The sequence below is a fragment of the Pan paniscus genome, chromosome 10 (genome assembly GCF_029289425.2).
Source record: "Pan paniscus chromosome 10, NHGRI_mPanPan1-v2.0_pri, whole genome shotgun sequence".
In the NCBI taxonomy this organism is placed as follows: Eukaryota; Metazoa; Chordata; class Mammalia; order Primates; family Hominidae; genus Pan; species Pan paniscus.
In genome coordinates this window covers 8,226,351-8,246,790 of record NC_073259.2, presented here as the reverse complement: position 1 = coordinate 8,246,790, position 20,440 = coordinate 8,226,351, and the positions used below count along the sequence as shown (strand labels likewise).

Here is a 20,440-nt window from a genome sequence, read left to right as displayed (position 1 = left end):
CATCCCTCTTCCCTTCTGTCCTTCTTTCAAAACCAATTTCGGAGACAGCTTTTCCTGTCTAATCCATGTGAATTAGCCATTTAATTCCTCTGATTTTGTCTCCTTTTTAACTTTTGGCCATTTTTCTGTCAACTCTTTCATGAGAAGGAAGAAATAGGGGATGGGTTAACTGCTGAATGGACTTAGGTATTATCATTGGATTCATATTTCCTGTGTTCTCTCCAGTCTTCTTCCTTTTGGGGATCCCAGACAGTTGAGATAACTGAGTGAAGTTTGTATTTGTGACCTCTAGGAAACAGAAAGGAAGAAATAAGGAAGAGGGAAGATTCAATGAAGTCAATGTAGACATTGTTAAGAAATTTATTTGCAATTCTTATTTTTTGTGTTTTTTTTGTTTGTTTTTTAAATAACATCATTCCTTAGATAAAAATGCAATCTTACAGGAATATACAATAGTGTCTCACACAGAGATGACCCTGAAGCTCTCTCCTTGAAAGGTTGTCCCTTCTAGATTCCCTGGCCTTTCTCGAGGGTGAGAAGGCTCATCAGGCGAGGCCTCTGACAATGGGATTATTTGAGGATTACAAACTGTACAATGATATTTACAACAGTAAGACTGTGAAGTCGTGGAGCCTGGAGGGGAGGGTGTGGAGGTGTGTAGGGGTGTGGGGAATGGTGACAACGGAGGCACTGCCCATCTTTCTGTGCCTCTCTGATAACAGGCATGATACAGATTGGTTTGGGGGATGAAGGTGGGTTTGAGCTGGAGGACATGAGGGAAGGGGAGATTAGAGGAGCTTTATCTGGAGCGTTTCACAGGAGGAAAGTTTTGCATGGTAGCTCTGGTGGATTAAAATAAAACAGCAATATTATGAGAGTAATAGACCTTTCAGTGCTTCACCAAAGGGAATCTGTCGCCCTATTTCTTAATGAATGTGCGTGTTTTGCCATGGGTTATTCTCATCCACTACCATCACAGACTTGTCCAGACATGTTCATCTCTGTTTCCCATGGCCTTACTCCCACGAGGCTTGGGGGAACAGCATGCATTCTGGCCAGGACAGGACATGGCAATGGGGTGGTATATAACCTGGCTGGGATTCAAGAGATGGATTTCAGGTGTGGGGATGGGCTGCAGCTGGATGCATAGGTGGCCTGAGGCAGGAAAAGAGAAGGTGCGCACAGCTTTGGGATGCTGGAGACACCTCCTGAAGGGGATCTTTCTGCACAGGACTGTGTGTTTACAAATCATCTTCCCTTGATGTACAAGTTCTTTCCTTTTCCCCTTTTAAACATTGGTGTAGTTTCTCCATATCGGGAAGTCTTGGGGTTGGGGGCTATGTCCAGGACCCAGTGACCCACCCTCTTTTGCCTCTCTTGTGACTCTACAGGAGAGACTTCTCTTTTCTCCTGGCCAATGGCCAGGAGAGGTTTCTTCAAGGGGGTCCCTGAAACCTGCAGCCTCAGGTTCCTTGGCAAGGGAGCCACTGCTTGGCCTGGTGCCTGCTCACCTTTTTTTCCTTATTCCCTTGGTAATAAACTTGAGATCTCTAAGACTTCCACAATGGGAATTCTCCAGACCCAAACAGTGAATAAGAATCATTCTGTCCATTTCTGCATTTCCTCACATAGAAATGACCCTCTCTTAAAACTTACGAACTCTTCCACCCAGAGCTTTTTTTAAATTTTTTTGGATAATGACCTTGGTTTGAGGTGCATGAGTGAATTTTAGAAATGAATGTACAATGTATGTCTGATTCACACCAGGGGAAGTGGCACAGTGCCCTTTCTGGGATCCCTACAAAGTCAAATTCCTTAGATCCTGAGAATTGGAGTGCATGGGATGCCCTGAAAAGGTGGGGGTGTCCCTGTGTAGCAGCCAGTAACTGATCTGAAGGGAGAGGACTTGGCTCTGGTGACGTAACATTTCAAGCCTCTGTGTAATTACCTAGTCTTAGTCTTTTCTTCCTCATTCTTAGTAGAGACGTGGGGAACTTTCATGAAAAATGCTAATTCTGACTCCTCTCAGCGCTCAACAGATTTGTTACACTTCATCCACTCAGCTGCAAGATCTAGAGTGCTTTCAGAGGTGACCGGAAGAGTTCTCTAATACCCTACAAAGACCACGGATCTTTGCCACTTCAGGTGCTGTGGCTCAAACCTCTTAAAGTCATCCCAGGAAAAAAGTGTTGATTGTAGTATTCTCTCAATGTATGTAAATAGAATTTATGTCATAATAATAGTAGGTTCTGATGGTACTACTTCCACCCAAGGGAGTCACTCTGCTGCACCCTCCTTGTCTGTGTATACAGTGCTCACCCTTGCAGGAGCAGGAAAGTCCCTTATCTAGAGCTCAACCCCAGCCCTTGTGCCTTAATGGTGTGTGTCCTGGGGAGGTGGTTCAAGCATCCCCCGTCAATGTAGAGATGTGGCAGAAACCCGTTCACCTGTTATATTGGTATCTGGCTCCAGAAAGAAACGTTTCATTGCTTTGACATAAGAATAAATTGATGAATGAAGTTAAACCCAGAAGAGGCTTCACAAAGAGGTTGTGTAAGCATCTGCCCATGGGACTCCCTTCCACGCACCGTCTTTCTCACTAGGTGTTGGGGAGGACAGGGAGCTGGGGCTGGGGAGGGCAGTGGGAAGAGGGAGCTTTGCTTAGGGACAGGGAAAGGTGCCCCATTCCTGACAGTTGTAGGACTCTTCTTTCCCTCCTGTCTTCCCCCTCAACCTCCTCAAATCGTAGCCTCTGGAGAACCTGGACTCTGGCGGCTGAGGGCCTCCCTGGGAGTGAGGTTTGGGCTTCCCCGCCTGCCTTTGCACAGCAGCCTGTGTCAGGTGGCACCTGGACAGCCTGAGGGGAGGGACATCAGCAGAGGGGGGACAGGGCAGCAGACACCCCCACATCCCACCAGGTAGGCTGACGTGGCTGGGACAACACCCCCAGATGGAACGAGTACTCTTCTCACCTTCCCAAATAGATCCTTGAGATGTCAGCAGCTCCACCACACTGGTCACTGTGGGTGGGGGAGCTGAACACGTCCTTCCATGAACTGGGAAGAGACACAGAGGGAGTCAAACTATGCCCTTTTCTTGCCTCCATTCTCCTCCCAGTCCTCTCTGTGCTGATATTTGCCCCAGAGGCAGGTCTTCTTTAAAATATGGAATCAGCCCAGACTCCATCAGCAAGTATTTGCCTCCCCTGGGGTTTAAAGACGTCTTCTGGGAGTCAGCAGGCCCTTTTTGTGGCCTCTTTGCTGAATTGTTTCTCATCCTTGATAATGATATTTCAATTCTTGGCCTCTAGGGATGGAGATGCCATCATCCTCCTTTGCCACCTTTCCCACGATGAGGCTAAAAACCCCGATGACCAGGGTTCCACTCCATCCCTGACCTACATTCGTGTTTTCTTTCTTTGCCTTTAGGAGTGGTGGCTGTGTATCTTCAGGACTCCATAAAGTAGCCACCATCTTTTGGGTGACTTCCAAAGTCCTCATTTTCTAGGTGTCACTGTTGCTCAGGAGATGAATTTGGGCATGGAAAGGCCTGCTTCTCCTGAGGTTGCCCCCCTGTCTTCAGCTGCATGGGCAGGAGACATGCTGGGTGGAGAAAAGCTGGGAGAAAGTAATGGGTAGCTTCACTCCAGACAAGCACCTGGAATTTGGAACTGGGAAATAGAGAGACATTGCCTTGCTCCTTTGAGTGGATTTCCCAGTGAGAGTGAGGCCTATTTGATTCAGAAGAAGGAAAGGGGTTATAACTAGTACCTTCTGAATCAAAGCTGGGAAAAATTCTCCAAGGTCTGGAAATGAAAGAGGCAGGGCTGGTCGGAGGACAAGAATTAAGTTGACCAAACTGCAGACCTTAAACTCTTGTTTCTTCAAGTCCCTTGGGCCCTTAGCCCCTGACTGTTTTCTCCTGACACTTGGGGGCTGTCAGGAGGGGTATGGAAGATGTGACAATTATGTTTTACAAGGTCATGGGGAAAATTCCATTTTAGGTGGAGAGTAGACATCACTTGGAAGATTGTGGCTGTGGTTCATTGATGTCACTACTTGTGCCAGTCTGTTCTGATGACAGGCATCGTACGCCAGTCTTATTCTAGTGGATCAGAAGGTCAAGCTAGGATAGTCCTCCTGCCCTAGACAGGGAACGCCTGTGTGTACCTCCTGGTAGAAATCTTGGGAACTTTTCAAAGGATGATACCTAAACTCAATTTCTAGAGGACCTTGATGGCAGTGAAAAGGAATCAAGAAAGTTTGGATGACTTGGGTGTGGATATCCGTAAAGAAACTCTGTTTCTAGATTGTGTTAACCGGGGAGTATTGAGTACATTTCTCCACTTTGTCATGAATCAGTCCATCAAGCTGTCATAGAGGAATGGACTGTCCCTTATTATAATAATTTCTAGCTTACTTATATATGTGCCAAGAGGGGCTCAGGGAACACTAGGACTGGAAGATATTTAATGGGTCAATTCTGGGTGAATGGTTGGGTCCTGTTTTCCCCAAAGCAGTCCCTTTTCAGCCACCACTGTTGACATACATTTGAAGGACACAGCACCAAAAGAGTGATGTTCTAGGGAGATATAAGTGAGCATTAGAGATGCCCCCACAAAAATCTGTTCCCACCCCCACTGTGAGCTCCGGATGCCTCTTCCCTTGTCCTGGCCCCCTCCCTGGCAGCCCAAACATTAGGGCAAGCCTGAAGGAAAGGCTGCTCCAGAGTGAGGAAGGGATGGAGAAAGGAGCACGCAGAGTTGACTTTCAGATGGATCAGGGTTTCACCAGTTCCTTTCTTGAGCCCCTGCTGTCCTTGTTGGGTAGAGCAGAATCCGGAAGTGAGGATGCCCCTCCCTCCAAGCAGCCTGACTTTAATTTTATCCTCCCGGTTAGTGTACACTTTCCTAAGGAAGCCAAAGAGAAAAGTCCGTGTGGTGGAAGGGAAGGGAAAGCCAGCTACCTCTTCCATGGGGGATGCGGATGACAGCCCAGTGACTGAGGGCTTGTCAGAACGCCTCCCTGCACCTCACAGTGAAGGGCTGTTCTTGGAGAAGTACCAAATCAGATGACCAGAGCAGAGTGGACAGAGTGAAGACTGGAATAAAATAGGTCCTGGTCTCTCACAGCAAGAGGCGGTACGAACATACCCAGCAAACGATTTTGGAAAAATTGAGGGAAATGTAAGCAAACACAAGATATGCAAAACAGTAATGTCCAAACCTGTTTGTGGAGAGCAGAATAATGACTACACTGGTGATACCTTTGCTCATTGTGCAAACTAAAGAAAACTTGTTCCCTTTCCCCGAACCACATATAGAAAAGCACTTGAGTTCAAAGGTAAAGCTTGTCACACTCCAAATACAAAATGATTTACTTTACATGCAGCAAAATATACAAGAAGTGAATCCGAAAACCAACTTAATTCAATTCATTATATTCGCTTGGCACAATTGCAATTCAGTTTTAAAAAAATATTTGAAAAATACTGGAACTGACCTGAATTCAAGTATAACGGTTTCTTCAACAGAAACATTATCAATGCAATAAAACATTACACGGAATATATTGAAGCAAAATGCCTTCTTGTGTTTTTCCCTTAAATTTCTGTGTCTTTTTTTTAAAATACAGTTTTAATGCCAACACAACTCACAATTGTATTTTTAAATGAATATTATTGCATTGTTTTTGCATATCTTGTGGGACAGAAAATGCAAAGAGTTACTGATTCCCATTTCAGAAGCAGAGACAGTGGTTTGTTTTTGCTTTCAAATGGCCCCAGATTCAGATCTTCCCACAGCTAAACCAGAAAGGGGGGACTGCGTAGTCACTGGTGTGCACGGGCACATGGTGTGGGTGCATATACACAGGCAGGACATATGCACACAGACAACCCACCACACACACACGCGTCGCACACACTCGGAGACTCTCTCGCGCATGCTCCTCTCTCCCAAACCCACCTGTACACCCAGCATAAAAAGGAACCCAACTCTATCACCCACATGTGCAAGACCACATCAAGTGCATTGCCAGTTACCTTTCCATTAGATAACCGAACCAAACCAGAACAAAAATAGGTTACTACCTAAGGAAATGATAACAAATTATTGGGCATACACAATGGTTGGTAAAACTCTCCTGCAGCGGCTTCTATTGAACCTCCGTGGAAAAAGGAAACCACAACCGTTTAAATAATACAAGAAAACCAAACCCGATGTACATTGGCAAAAGTGAAAACAGAAAGGTGAGGGGGCTACAGGACTTTGTAAACACTCTTCTTCCTCCCCTCCCCCTGGGAAAACAAAATAAAACATTAAAAAAAAACCAAAACCGAAAAGAAACTGCAACATGCTGTCAAGAAAAGTGTCAAACCACAAAACAAAAGAGCGCTCAGCGGAAGCTCAGCACCACCTGGTTGGGCGGAGCCGGCGGCCCAGCTCCTCCCTCGCGCTGCCTGCGGGCCGGCGGCTGGCCGGGAGCTCGGCGTGGCCCGTGCCGGTCGGGGGATCCCGTCGCAGGTGGGCAGGGACGGAGTGAGCGGCACCACTGCCGGCCCGACGCCCGTCCCCAAAGCTCCGCGCCCCTGGAGGCCGCCTCCTCCCTCTCCGGGCCGGGCTGGGGTCCTCCTGGAAGTCCTGCCCCGCTCCCTTCTCCAAATCCGCAGGGCCCTGGCTCTAGGGAGACAGCGAGGCTCGTACAGAATATGTGCAAATGGTTTCTACAAGCAGAGTCGAAAGACACCCGTTTGCTGTAGGGTCCTTTTGGTGAGGGCGCGCGGGAAGCCGGGGTGCTCTCCCCGCAGAGGCGCGGCCGGGCCCGGGGCCTGCGGGCTGGGAGAGGGCAGGCGCCTTCCTCGCGCCCCGGGACCCTCGCCGCCTCCTCTCCCCGCCTCTGCAGACGCAGCCGGGCGCCTTCCTCCCGGAGGGCGGCTCGCACACCCAGGCTCCGCGTCTTGTCCCAACAGAAATGAATGAAGACGCTGTTCCGGTTAACTCCAGGTCACGAGAACAGTGAGGCACTTCTGAAACGAACCCATTAGGAACATTGAAACAAATAAAAAAAGCCCGCATCTGGCAGCGCCCACTACAGGCTGCTGACGTAGACCCTGCTGTCCTGGAGCTCCTCCTCACTCAGTCGACCCCGCGCGCGCACACAGCCCGCGTCCTCTTCGCCCCCGGCTCGGTCCTGCCCCGCGTCCCTGCAGTTCACAAAGGGTAAGAGGGCGCCATTGGGGCTCTGTGGGGCGCCCCCGCTGAGGATGTTGTCGGCCGCGCTCTCCATCTCCTCTATGGTCATGTCGCAGGCGTCGGCCAGCTCCTGGGTGGTGACCTCGATGAACTTGGGATCTTGAGCAAACTGCCCCAGTCCTTCTGAAATCAAGACCTGAAGGAGCGGGGTGGGAGCCATGAAGAACCAAAGGAACATTATTCCTGGAGCCCAGCTCTTCCCTTGAGGGCTAGAGCGAGGGGTATCTGGTAGGTCACTTGGGGAAGTGTGCGTGTGTGCACGTGTACGTGTGTGTGTTGGGAGGGGCACCCATGGGGAACAAGTGGAGATGGAGCATCTGCCAGAATTAGGGATGTGCAGGCCAGAGAAGCTTTGGCTGGGGTGGTCAAACACTGTCATCAAATATATAAAGACTTGCTTATGGCCCAGCACGGTGGCTCACACCTGTCACCCAGCACTTTGGGAAGCCCAGGCAGAAGGACTGCTTGAGCCCAGGAGTTCGAGACCAGGCCCAGGCAACACAGGGAAACTTCGTCTCTACAAAAAATTTAAGAATAATTAGCTGGGTGTGGTGATGCACACCTGTGATCTTAGCAAGGCCAGAGGCTGAGGTGGGAGGATCATTTGACCCCAGCAGCCCCAGGCTGCAGTGAGCTGTGATTGTACCACTACACTCTAGCCTGGGTGACAGAGCGAGACCCTGTCTCAAAAAACAACCAAAACAAAAACCAGAGTAGGTTTGGCTCTCAGAGGGGCCAGGGGGGCTGCCCTGATGCTGTATCAGCAGATCCCAGCCTGCCTCTCTCCTTTCTGACACCCACTGAACCTTTATACTATTCTTTCAGAGAAACCATTCTCCCTGGTGAAACTGCTGAGACAGGCCCACTGCCCATTGCCTGCCGCTGCCTTTCCAGGGGTGAGGTATCTGTGCAAACACGGCGCATGCCCCTGCCTTGCTTCTGCTGGGAAGGGCCAGCAGGTGACCCTTAAGCTTCTCTGTCCTCCCTACAGGCTGCTTAGTGCCTGGCTATGGGAAAATCGGCTCCTGAGCCAGCGGGTCGGGGGAAGCTGAGTGCAGCCTGGCACTCGCTCCTTCCAGGCATCTGTTTGTCTTGCTCCTTGCCCACGACACTCATTCTCTCCTTGCCCTGCTTAGTTTTTCTTTGGCACTCCTGACCTTCCTGATGTGTTATATATGTGTGTGTTTATTATCTGTCTCTCCTCACCAAGATGTGAGCTCATGAGAGCAGAAGCTCTGTTTCTCAGCTGTGTCCCTGTACCTAGAACAGGGCCTGCACATGGTAGGCGCTCAGGGGAGGTCTGTGAAATGAATGCAGGATGATCGAGGCCACAGGAATACCAGACTTTGAGAGGTAAACCTTGGAAGCCACCTGGTTTAACGCCCCACCTCCTGCACGACAGCCTGATGCCCAGATGAGCGCAGTCTCTGCTTGGCTATGTCTGATGATGGGGGGCTCACTACCTTTCAGGCAAGCCCGTCTCATCTTGGAAGAGCTCATTTGGGAAGGTCTTCCTCATGTGAGCTGAAATCTGTCCGCTGGTGGGCTGAGCCTGCCACCCTTTCCCCATCCCACCCGTTGCAGGTGTGAGAGGTGTATCGCAACCTCCAAAGTCACCTCCTCTCCAGGTTTTCTTCCCGAATTCCCTGAAACGGTTCTCCTAGGAAATGGTTTCTAGGAACCTTGCCATCCTGGTCATCCTCTGTTGGGTTTGTTCCAGTGTGTCAAAGGTCCCTAATAATGTGGTGCCGGGATTGCACTAGATGCTCTGACCAGGCAGAGCACAGTGGGACTGACAGCTCGCTTGTTCTAGGCTAGTGGCTCTCAACCTTGCTACACGTTAAAATCATCGAAGAGCTTTAACAATCATCAGTTAATCTGTCCTGGGTTTCCAAAGCTCCCCAGGTGATGCTCACGGGCAGTCAGGCCTGAGCACCTTGGATCTTGCCTGTCTGTGTATAAAGGCAGCCAGGCTCACATTTGCATGTTGAGCAGCTGCAGCATAAGGGATAAGTTGCTCAGTGGTTTCTGCCACCCTCTGCAGTGGGTCTAGCCTCAAGAGAGCCCATAGCATCTTGTGCAGTCATGGCTTTCCGCACACCAGCCCTCCTGCAGCCCTGAGAGGGAGGGTCTTTCCGGCTCAGATATTGACTGCGATGAATTTGGCAAGAGCCAGGTGCTCCCTTCTCAGCCCCACATGCCAAGTCCCCTTGTTGCCCGTGGCCTCTCCCCCCTGCCCATCTGCGAGTCACCTACCGCTTCCACCAGGCTGCTGGCACTGCCGTGGAACTGCCTCCCTGGGGCCCCAGCCTGGCTGGGCACCATGAGGGAGACGGGCCGGGCTCTCCGGGCGGCGCTGCTGCCCCCGCCACCGGGGGTGGTCTCAGCCCAGGATCCGCAGTGGATGGATGGGAAGCTGCTGTTGAGTTTCTCACTGGACTCGACCCCCTCCAGCCGCAGGGTGGGGACGAGCTGTGGGGGCCAGCCTCGGCTACCAGGTGTGGCTGGTGGGGTGGCAAAAGGCCTAGGGAATGAGGCAGGGGAATGGCTTCTCTGGAGGAGGGGGCTCAGGCCTGCCACTGCCAATGCCTGCGGACACACAAGGAGTGTGAGTTAATAGGAGTGGCTGACCCCAAGCAAGGCAGGCCCCTGCTTCTGAGCAAGCACTGCTTTGCAGCTGCTGTGTCCAGCTAGCTCCACCTGCCTGGTATTCCCATGCCATTGTTTTCCCCTGTCGGTCCTATCTCAACCTGGCATGACTTTCAACTATCTCAAAATACATCTTAGGATCATCTGGGTCTGAAGTGATCTCTTTCTCCTGTAACTTCTGAAAGCTGGGATTGGGTGGAGTCGTGGTAACCTGCTTTTAGCCCTGGTCTGGTCACCTGTCAGCCGTGCATTCTCTCGCTCTTGGTTTTGTCCTCAATAGAATGGAGAGCAGGGTGAGGCCTGCATGTCTGTAAAGCCAGAAAACGAATGCTGTCTATCCATCTGCCCTGCGGGGCAGGTGTGAGGTTCAAGCGCAGTGAGGTCTGTGAAGAAGCGCTGTGCACCTCACAAAGAGTTGGGAAAACCGGTATTTGTGGTTTTAGTTCTTACAGTTAATGGGGCCGTTCATAATGCCCTGCCAGTCTCTAGCTCAGGTTGTCTTTGAGCCATTGTTAAATCCGGTGCTGTATTGTGATTAAAAGATTCAGGGCTGGGCGCAGCGGCTCATGCCTGTAATCCCAGGACTTTGGGAGGCCAAGGCGGGCAGATCACCTGAGGTTGGGAGTTCAAGACCAGCCTGACCAACACGGAGTAACCCTTTCTCTACTACAAATGCAAAATTAGCCAGGCATGGTGGCGCATGCCTGTAATCCCAGCTACTTGGGAGGCTGAGGCAGGAGAATCACTTGAACCCGGGAGGTGGAGGTTGTGGTGAGCCGAGATCGTGCCATTGCACTCCAGCCTGGGCAACAAGAGCAAAACTCTGTCTCAAAAAAAAAAAAAAAAAAAAAGTCACACGGTACGCCCTCTGCCCCTGAATATTCTTGAGCATCCTGAGGGTAGGGACCAGGCCTGCCTGGCTGTTGCCATGACAACCTGCCAGGGCAGAGGCTCTGCAGGGTAAGCTGCTCTGATGGGATGTGCTCCCGGGAGAGAGTGACACTGTGGTGGAGAAAGACCACCTCCAGGGTCACAGAGTACAGGAGGAGAAAGAGATGAAGAGGAGAGTTTCGTGCCTACCAGTACGACAAGAACAGATAGGCGAAATCGACTTCTAGAAATCTTTAAGATAGCACACACAGTGTCCCCACATCCTTCCACCTCCTGCCCCTGCCCATGGTGGTCCTCAGCCTGGGGCTCCTGGGTCCCTGGGAATCTGAGAAAAGTGTAAGGCCATATTCATTATTTCAGAAAGCCCAGTGGAAGACAATGCCACACAGGCTAAGAAAACCTGTTTATTTCTTGGAGCTGAAGTACTATAAACTCAGCCAGGCCACACTGGCCATCTCATGCTGATTATGAGTTTTGATTGGCAGTTGAATGCCTTTGGGTACAAAGCATAGGTCCATTTAAAACACAGGTCCATGCTATAAAAGAGTATAACTTTAATAAGGTCAGAATGTTGGGAAACCCAGGTTTAGACCTCAGTTTGCCTGGGGTTAATAGACTGGCCTTAGATAACACTGAAGTTCAAAGATACTAAGGTATGTTTGGTCCTGGCATCTTGGATTTCACTGTCTCAGCTGGAGTCAGCCATGCCAAGAGACATTTCATTTATGGAATCTCCCTGGACCTGCTTCCCACGGATGTCATTCCCTACTCTTGACCATGTTGCTGGTGGGTTCTTTAATCACTTCTGTATGTCACTGGATGGATTTTTGTGTGGCAAAATTTCCAGGTATATTCAAACTCTAGGTACAAGTACATCTTCCTGAGTGCCCTGAGGCATAGGCCAGTGTCAGAGGCGTCAGTGGCATCTGTGGCAGCCTAAGAAGAAAGCTCAGGTGGAACCTGCAGCTGTGGGTCCTCAGGATCACACAAAGAGCTCCTGTGCACCAGCCCTTCCTAGGCCCCCGCCTGCGATGCCGCAGACCCTACCGTGGCTCTCACCTGCACAGGAGTGTGAAGCCCTACAGGGATGGCTCTTAGGGCAGGGGCAGGACGTGCCAGCCATCTGAGACAGGCAGGACCCACTGATGTCTTCAGGATTTGTCCGTCACCCTGGGGACTGTCTGGCCTGCTAGCAGGTGACAGTGGCCTGTCCAAAAGTGTGAGCTACCTGATGATGAACCAGATGCAAGGGCAGGACTGTCTTCTGAGAGATGTCTCCCCCTCGGTCCTTCTGTCGCTTCAGACATTCCAGGTGGAAGGAGGCCCTTCGACCTGCAAAGCCAGCCAGAGAGCCATGATCAGGGCAGGGAAACAGGACGCTGGCCTGTGACAGTTCACACTCTGGTGGGGTGCCAGGAGCAGTAACTATGGCCCGAGACGCTCCTCCTTTCCCCTCCCCTCGTCTGAGACGTATTCTGGTGTCCAGGGCTCATCCCTGCACACCCTGCCTTTGGAATGTTGTCTCCTTGCTTTGGAAATGCCCCACTGTGTGGGGCTGGTTTGAGGCAGGCCACAACGATTTCCCAATCGTCCCTGACCAGTGTTCTCTTGGGAGTAACCGCCGACCACATCCAGAGAGCGAGTGGTGCATTTACCTAGTGAGGCAGAGCGGAGGAAACCCCTCTTTGGAGATTGCCGGATGTCCCTCTTGTCCTCCTCTGGGAGCGTCAGTTGCCGATTTTCGTCATCCTGGTAGGAGAGCCTGGAACAGAGAGCTCATGGGGCTTGTTCCTGGAGGCTGAGAAGTGGCCACCCACAGGGACAGCTGCACCCCCAGAAAGCACTTTGCTCTGATCCTTAGTGAAGGGACGCCCACTTTGTGCTTACATGCAGGTTTGGGGAATTGCCACCCCAAGAAGTTCTGGCCTGCCCCTGGCGTCTTCCAGGCCTGCTCAGTGGGAATGGCCAGCTCCTCACCCGCAGCCTGTCTCATAAGCCTGCAGTTCTGACTTGGGGCAGTGAAGGCACACTGGGGTCAAAGGTGTTGAGAAAGCGGAAAGAATCCTAGGCCCATGAAGTTCTTTTGGGGAATGGCCTTGGCTCCCGTGTTTGCATGAGCTGATGCTGTTTTCCCCAGTGACCCTCAACTTTCGCCCAAACTTATACCCACCCCCCGATTTCTCCCACCCTGCCACCCCCTCATCAGCAAGAGCACATAAGCAGCTGCCTACAACCACTCTACGGTCACTCAGTAGGTGAACAGCAGGGCTGTGAGGGACCTCATGGGGCATCTAGTCTATGGCTTCCAGGCCTTTGATGGAAACTCGATGAGAAGTAGATTTGACAGCTTCTCATCATGCACAGACACACCTGATGGAATGAAACCTCATAGCCTTTGGTTACCCTCGGTGCATGCATTGCACCCTGGTGAGTCCTAGTCCACTTTAGTCTGTTCTATTTTTATTAAAATTTTGATTCACAATCTCTGCTGGGTCAGCCTGCAATCCAAGAAGCACAGTTGCATTCCAACCTCATTCCCAGATGAGACCACTGACTCGCTGGTCCCTGGTGCCACCCTACACCTCTGAGAGTGACTCCACGCCTGCTCATGGCACAGCACAGAGACTTGGATGATTTATAGATGTGCAGGAAGGCTGGTAGAGTGCAGACCGCAGTATTTATACCTTCAAGACTTGCTCTTACTCTCAGCTAGCTAAGGCCTCCCTATTGTATTTTCTTCTTATGCAAATCACCCCGGCTCTTTCAGATCCAGCTTCCGTTTCACCTTGTGCATGGTACCAGTTCAGGTCACCCTGCCCTCAACTTTCTCTGAACGCCTGTACCCCTGGGGGTTGTACCACTCTGGGGGTAGTGAGAAACTCTGTGTTATCTTCCTCTCCTGAGACCCTCTTAGTTTCCTAGTTTGTGGAATTTCCTTGAGGATGGAGACTGGGTTCTTAACAACCTAGCAGAGTGCCTGGTGCACCAAGCACTCTAGAATAACCGAAATAGGTTAAAATATATGCTCTTCCTGATTTCTAGGGTAGGTGGTCAGGCATTCGTTTGTATTCTCTAAGAATCAATTTAGAGACAGTTATCTCATAAGGAGCTTCAGGTATTTCCCTTTTTTATATTGACCGTGTTTCACTGAGTCAGAAAAGTAGAAGGCCTGTCACCCCCACCGTCCCATTTTGCTGATGGGGACATGAACGCACAGGGCAGTTGAGTGATTTGTCAAGCGCCACTGGTTGGGACTCTTTCCATGCTTTTCCTTACTCACTCGATTCTTCTTTCTATGCTGGGGAAAAGGAGGTGCTTCTGCTACTCTTCCCATCCAGTTCCCGAGCAGAAAGCACTGGACCCCAGGAAGCCACATGCTGTGCTGGCCTGGCTGCCATTCTCCCCACACTCCTCACGGTGGGGCACCTGGTGTCCCCTCCCACCACCTCCAGCCACACCTTTCCTGTCTTCAAAAGCCTGCAAGGCTAGTCCTTCCTCACTCTGAAGTCCTTTCAGGAACTGAATGGACTGACATGCTGGGAGCGGTCGGTGAGTGCTTCCCTCCCGCCCTGGGCCCCCGCGGGGCTCCTCCCTGTCTGCATCAGCAGCTCCAGGGTTCCCTGGCGGGGCTGAGAGAGGACACACCCTGCATCGTGCCTGGCCACACTTCACTGTGCTGCCGTTCCAGAGTGGGACAGTGGCTCCCAGCAGGTGGCACAGCCCCCCAGCATGCCAGGTTCTTGACATGCTCGCCCTCCAGCTCAGAAAATAATAGAGAAGTGGGAGCTTCTCTCTAAACCCCTGGAAAAGTGTCCATCCAAGGAGCAGGCACACCTGCCGCTGGCCTGCCTGTCCCTGCAGAGGGCCCATTTTCAAGTGGCTGCACGCAAGCCCATGGGACCCAGGCATTACCCCCTGGGGAAAACCCCATGCCTCAGTTTCCCTTTCTACAAAATTGAAATGACATATGCCCTCTCTGTCTCGGAGGCCTGTTGTGAGTCACGTATACAGTAACAGATGAGACAGGGCTTTGAGGGTGAGAAGAGCCAGAAAAGCTTCGGAAACACTGTGTCTCAAACTTCTGTGGATGTCACTCAGAGTCATAAAGATGTTTCTCAAGGAGACCCCCAGATACACACATCTGTTGGCAATTAAGCAAGTGTTTCCCAGCACAGCGCTTACCTTTGTGACGTTTGACGCATTCTGATAGTTTCTGATATTGTGCTGTGCTGCACCTGCTTTTAAGGGCTAGTCATTAGTGACCAAATGGATGTCACAACCTTCTAAAGGATCTAGAACTGCAGCTAAAAATACTCTTAAGAATTGCAGCAAGGACAAAAATCTCAGGCCTGGCTTTGCCACCAGTGCCCTCTTCTGGGCAGCTTCATTATAAGCAGTGTCTTGAAACACTTGTTTAATTGTCTATATATGTATGTGCATACTGAGTCTCACCAGAAAATATATTTATGACTGTGTCTTACAGCCTACAATGTTTATAAAACAATGTTCAGAAATTTTCCTGGCGAGGAAAGCCCAAGCTAAAAAGGGCATTGTGTATGTGTGTGTTGTGTGTGTTTGTGTGTTTGTGTGTGTTGTGTGTGCGTGTGCGCGTTTGTGTTGTGTTTGTGTTTGTGTTGTGTGTGTCTGTGTGCTGTGTGTGGTGTGTGTATGTGTGTGTTTGTGTGTGTGTGGGTGTGTGTGCGCGCGTGTTGTGTTGTGTGTGTGCGCGTGTGTTGTGTGTGCGTGCACGTTTGTGTTTGTGCGTGTTTTGTGTTGTGTGTGCTTGTGTATGTGTGTGTGTTGTGTGTGGGTGCGTGTGTATCGCGTGTGGTGTGTGTGTGCGCGTGTTTGTGTGTTGTGCTGTGTGCGTGCACATTTGTGTATTGTGCTGTGTGTGGGCGCGCGTTTGTGTTGTGTGTGTTGTGTGTATTGTGTGCGTGCGCATGTGTTGTGTGTGTGTACGTTTGTGTGTTTTGTGTGTGTTGTATTTGTGTGCACGCGCATGTGTGTGTTGTGTGTGCGCGTTTGTGTGTGTATTGTGTGTGTGGTGTGTTTATGTGTGTGTTTGGTGTGTGTGGGTGCGTGTTTTGTGTGTTTGGTGTGTGTGCTGTGTGCGTGTTGTGTGTGTGTTTCTGTGTGGTGTGTTGTGTGTGTTGTGTGTGCGCGCGTTTGTGTGTGTGTGTGCTGTGTGTGTCTGTTGTGTGGTGTGTTTGTGCGTGTGTTTGTGCGTGCGTGTGGTTGTGTGCGTGCGTGCATGTTTGTGTGTGTGTGCGCATTTGTGTGTGTGCTGTTGTGTGTGGTGTGTGTTTTGTGTTTGTGCGCGCGTTTTTGTGTGTGGTGTGTGTGTGTGCGTGTTTGTGTGTGCATGCACGTATGTTTGTGTTTGTGCGTGTGCGTTTTGTTTGTGTATGTTTGGTGTGTGTGTGGTTGTGTGTGGTGTGTGTGGGTGCGTGTGTATTGCGTGTGGTGTGTGCGCGCGCGTTTGTGTTTGTGTTGTGTTGGTGTGTGCGCATGTGTGTTGTGTGTGCGTGTGTTTGTGTTTTGTTGGTGTGTGCGCATGTGTGTTGTGTGTTTGTGTTGTGTGTGCGTGCGTTTGTGTTGTGTGTTGTGTGGTTTGTGTGCACGCACGTGTGTTGTGTGTGCGCGTGTTTGCGTGTTGTGTGCTGTTTGTGTGTGTGGTGTGTTTGTGTATGTGTGTGGTGTGTGTGCTGTGTGCGTGTTGTGTGGTGTGTGTTTTGTGTGTGTGCGCGTTTGTGTCTGTGTGCTGTTTGTTGTGTGGTGTGTGTGGTGTGTGGTTTGTGGTGTGTGGGTGTGTGTGCGTGTTTGTGTGCGTGCGTGCATGTTTGTGTTTTGTGTGTGCTGTGTTGTGTGTGCTGTGTGCGCACGCGTTTGTGCTGTGTTGTGTTTTGTGTGTTTGTGGTGTGTGTGGGTGCGTTTGTGTGGTGTGTGTGTGGTGTGTGTTTGTGTGGTGTGTGGGTGCGTGTGTGTTTGTGTGCATGTTTGTGTGTGTGGTGTGTGTGTGTGTGTGTTGTGTGTGGTGTGTGTGGGTATGTGTCTATTGCGTGTAGTGTGTGTGCGCGCGTGTTGTGTTGTGTGTGCGTGCGCGTTTGGGTATTGTGTGTTGTGTGTGCGCACGTTTGTGTTGTGTGTGCTTTGTGTTGTGTGTATTGTGTGCGTGCGCATGTGTGTTTGTGCATGCGTTTGTGTGTGTGCGTTTTGTGTGCTGTGTGTTTGTGGTGTATTTGTGTATGTGTGTGTTGTGTGGTGTGTGTGTGGGTGCGTGTTGTGTGTGTTGTGTTGTGTGTGCGCGCGTTTGTGTGTGTTGTGTGGTGTGTGTATGTGTTTGTGTGTTGTGTGTTTGTGTGTGCGTGTGTGGGTGTTTTTGTGCATGTTTGTGTGCGTGCGTGCGTGTGGTGTTTGTGTTGTGTGTGCGTGCGTGCATGTTTGTGTGTTGTGTATGCGCGCGTTTGTGTGTGCTGTTGTGTGTGGTGTGTGTGCGCGCGTGTGTGCTGTGTGTTGTTTGTGTTGTGTGTTTTGTGTTTGTGTGTGGTGTGTATGTGTGTGGTGTGTGTTGTGTGGTGTGTTTGTGCGCGTTTTTGTGTGTTGTTTGCGTGCGCGTTTGTGTTGTGTGTGGTGTGTGTGCGTGCGGTTTTGTGTGTTGTGTTGTGTGTACTGTGTGCGCACGCATGTGTTTGTGTGCGCGCGTTTGTGTGTGTTGTGTGCGTTTGTGTATTGTGTGCGTGCACGTGTTGTGTATGTGTGTGGTGTGTGGTTTGTGTGTGGTGTGCGTTTTGTGGTGTGTTTGTGTATGTGTTGTGTGGGCGCGTGTTTTGTGTGTGTTGTGTGTTTGTGTGGGTGCATGTTTGTGTTGTGTGTGTGTGGTGTGTGGGTGCGTGTTTGCTGTGTTTTGTGTTGTGTGTATTGTATGTGCACACGTGTGTTGTGTGTGTTGTTTGTGCACGCGCATTTTGTTGTGTGCGCATGTTTGTGTGTTGTGTGTGTGTTGTGTGTGTTGTGTGTGCGTGCGTTTGTGTGTTGTGTTTGTGTGTGTTGTGTGTGTGCGTGCGTTTGTGTTGTGTATGTGTTGTGTGGTGTGTGTGCGCGCGTTTGTGTGTGGGTTGTGTGTTGTGTGTATTGTTTGTGTGCGTGCGCATGTGTGTGTTGTGTGTAGTTTGTGTGCACGCGCATGTGTGTTGTGTGTGTTGTGTAGTTTGTGCGCACACATGTGTGTGTGCGTGTGTGTTGTGTGTATTGTGTGCGTGCACGTGTGTTGTATGTTTGTGTGGTGTGTTTTATGTGTGTTTTGTGGTGTGTTTGTGTATGTGTGTGTTGTGTGTGTGTGGGTTCGTGTGTTTTGTGTGTGTGCTGTGTGTGTGGTGTGTTTGTGTATGTGTGTGTCGTGTGGTGTGTGTGTGGGTGCGTGTGTTTTGTGTTTGTGTGTGGTGTGTGGGTGCGTGTTGTGTGCTGTTTTGTGTGTGTATTGTTTGTATGCACACGTGTGTGTTGTGTGTGCGTGTGTGTGGTGTGTGTGGGTGCGTGTGTTGTGTTTGTGCACGCGCATGTTTGCGTGTTGTGTGTGTGTTGTGTGGTGTTTGTGTGTGTTGTGTGCTGTGTGTTGTGTTTGTGTGTTGTGTGTTGTTTGTGTGTGTGTTTGTGTGTTGTGTTTGTGTTGGGGGGCTCCCATTTCACTGAGGAGATGAAAGAGGCGGTGCAGATGTTTTCTCTGTGATCTCCTCTCCTCCTGCAATCAGCCCCAGAGGAGGGATCTCAGGGACCTGCCTCTGCCTCCCCACATTTGTTCCCACACTTGGGTCAGCCTCAGCAGAGGGCAGCAGAGCTCACATCTCTGTGGAGAGCAGGCTGGGCTCACTGCAGGCCTCCGTGTCATGGTTCATCTTCACTTCATAGGTCTCATCCTGAGACGTCTCCTCCTGACCCGCCATGGCTGCCTGGCTCTCCCGGGAGTGGCACCTACAATATCCAAGATGAAGAAAAACATCAGAAACTGCCAACTTTCCTCCACTTCCTTCAGCAAGTAAAGCATCACACACGCACACACATGCAGGTGTACACACGTGCACAAACACAAGCACCCACACGTGAACAGGCATACAGTTGCTGGTGCTTTGTTCTCCTGTGATTGCTGATGGATCCATAGAAGTGTTCAGATTAGGGTGAGGGTCCCATATGGGAGAAGGATGTCTGATGTGGATCCAGGAGTCCTGACCCCAATCCACTTACCCTCTGGTCCAAGTCACTTGGTCCACCTCATGCCTCAGTTTCCCTATGAAATTGGAATGACATATGCCCTGCCTAACCTAGAGGCTGCCCCCCACTCACCTCCAGCTATGACACCTGGGTCTTTGGCATTTGGCATAGCTGAGAAGTCCTTGGCCTCTTATTTTGATGGTGCCCTTGATTCTGACACTGGCACCCTGGGGTAAAGGCACAGAGAGGAAGCCTCACCTAGAGGGGTTTGCTCTCCTGAGCAGAAGGCACTGAGCCTGAGTCCCTGCTGAGCCTGAATCCCTCCTGAGCTCCAGATCCTCACACACCAGAACGTGCCTTTCCCTGCTGGGACAGGGTCAGGTCAGCTTTAGCTCTCGACCAAGGCCTCTTCCTTTTCCTGTCTGAGCTCAGCTCAGTGCCTCCCTTTGTCTTGCTTTCTATAGACCTTGCATGCTGGGCCCACTTTATCCTCAGACCCCTGAGGGCATCCGAGAAAGATCCTGGTCCATCCTCTCAGAGCCGAGTGCTAAATCAGTGCCCTGGCTCTGAGCATCCCAGGCAGGGTAGAAGCAATTCTCTCTCTCGAGGAGGAGGAGGAGGACTGCAGACTGCCACCCGCCCCGCAGTGGAAGGAAAGATGAGAGGTGGGAGCTCCAGGAGGACTGGGAGGGGAGGGAGGTGGAGTGGGCTTTGGTGAAGCACGGAGGGAGGAGCTGGAGACGCAGAGCAGCAGCAGGCAGGCAGCAGCACTTTTGGGGGCCACTGGGCACAGGATGTGCTGGCCCATCCTCAGCACAAGCAATGCTGGCACTAAAGCTGCCGTTAGCCTTGAGCTGTGACACGGGGACAAGGGAGCTGGGACGTGGGCTATGCTCCTCCTCTTTACCAAGCTGAAGCTTGATGCCCTGTGTGGTGTTTGTACCATCTGCAGTGGGCAGAGGGAACCGACACTTCATGAGCACTGACTGTGTGCTGGGCACTGTGCCGGGTGCTTTGCATGTATTTTGCTCTGTGGAGAGATGTATCTGTGGGGACAAGGAAATCCCCTGGGGTCTCCTCCCCCAGCTCCTCTAAACATCCCTCTCCCCTTATGTCACAGAGAACAAAGCTTCACATGAAAATGCCCTTAGAGGGTGGGGAATTAGTTCACCCTGAGATGCTAAAGACGGATGTGGAGCCCTCCTTAAGCAGAAGCTTCATGAGGCCAGAGGGGAGAAGGGGTGTGGGGACCCAGTACTTGAGTCCTCAAAGGCCGTGGAAGGGGAGTGAGGTTGCAGAGAAGGATGAGGCTCCCACAACAGGTGCAGGCCCCCAAGACTAGATGCCTAGATTAGATCCTCTCCTATGCAAAGCCAGCCCTTCAGGCCGGCACATAAAATCCAGTGCCCAGCACACTGCCCTGTGCACACAGAAGGCAGC

The 20,440-nt window shown here is 51.1% G+C and overlaps 1 protein-coding gene across 12 annotated transcripts in view; it reads right to left on the bottom strand.

Moving 5' to 3' along the window:
• Positions 1-342: 342 nt before the first annotated feature.
• The window catches only part of CACNA1C (calcium voltage-gated channel subunit alpha1 C), a 651,888-nt gene continuing 631,790 nt past the window's right edge, over positions 343-20,440 (bottom strand). For 11 of the 12 annotated variants that reach the window (XM_055095249.2, XM_055095251.2, XM_063593287.1 and 8 more), the window contains exons 43-47: positions 18,635-18,763; positions 12,448-12,554; positions 12,021-12,124; positions 9,509-9,841; positions 343-7,388 (exon numbers count right to left, since the gene is read on the bottom strand). In XM_055095249.2, the coding sequence (XP_054951224.1) occupies positions 7,089-7,388; positions 9,509-9,841; positions 12,021-12,124; positions 12,448-12,554; positions 18,635-18,763 (973 nt within the window). In that variant the 3' untranslated portion in view covers positions 343-7,088. Of the gene's footprint in view, positions 7,389-9,508; positions 9,842-12,020; positions 12,125-12,447; positions 12,555-18,634; positions 18,764-19,258; positions 19,364-20,440 lie in introns of all 12 variants that reach the window. The other variant, XM_063593291.1, reaches the window with a different exon arrangement.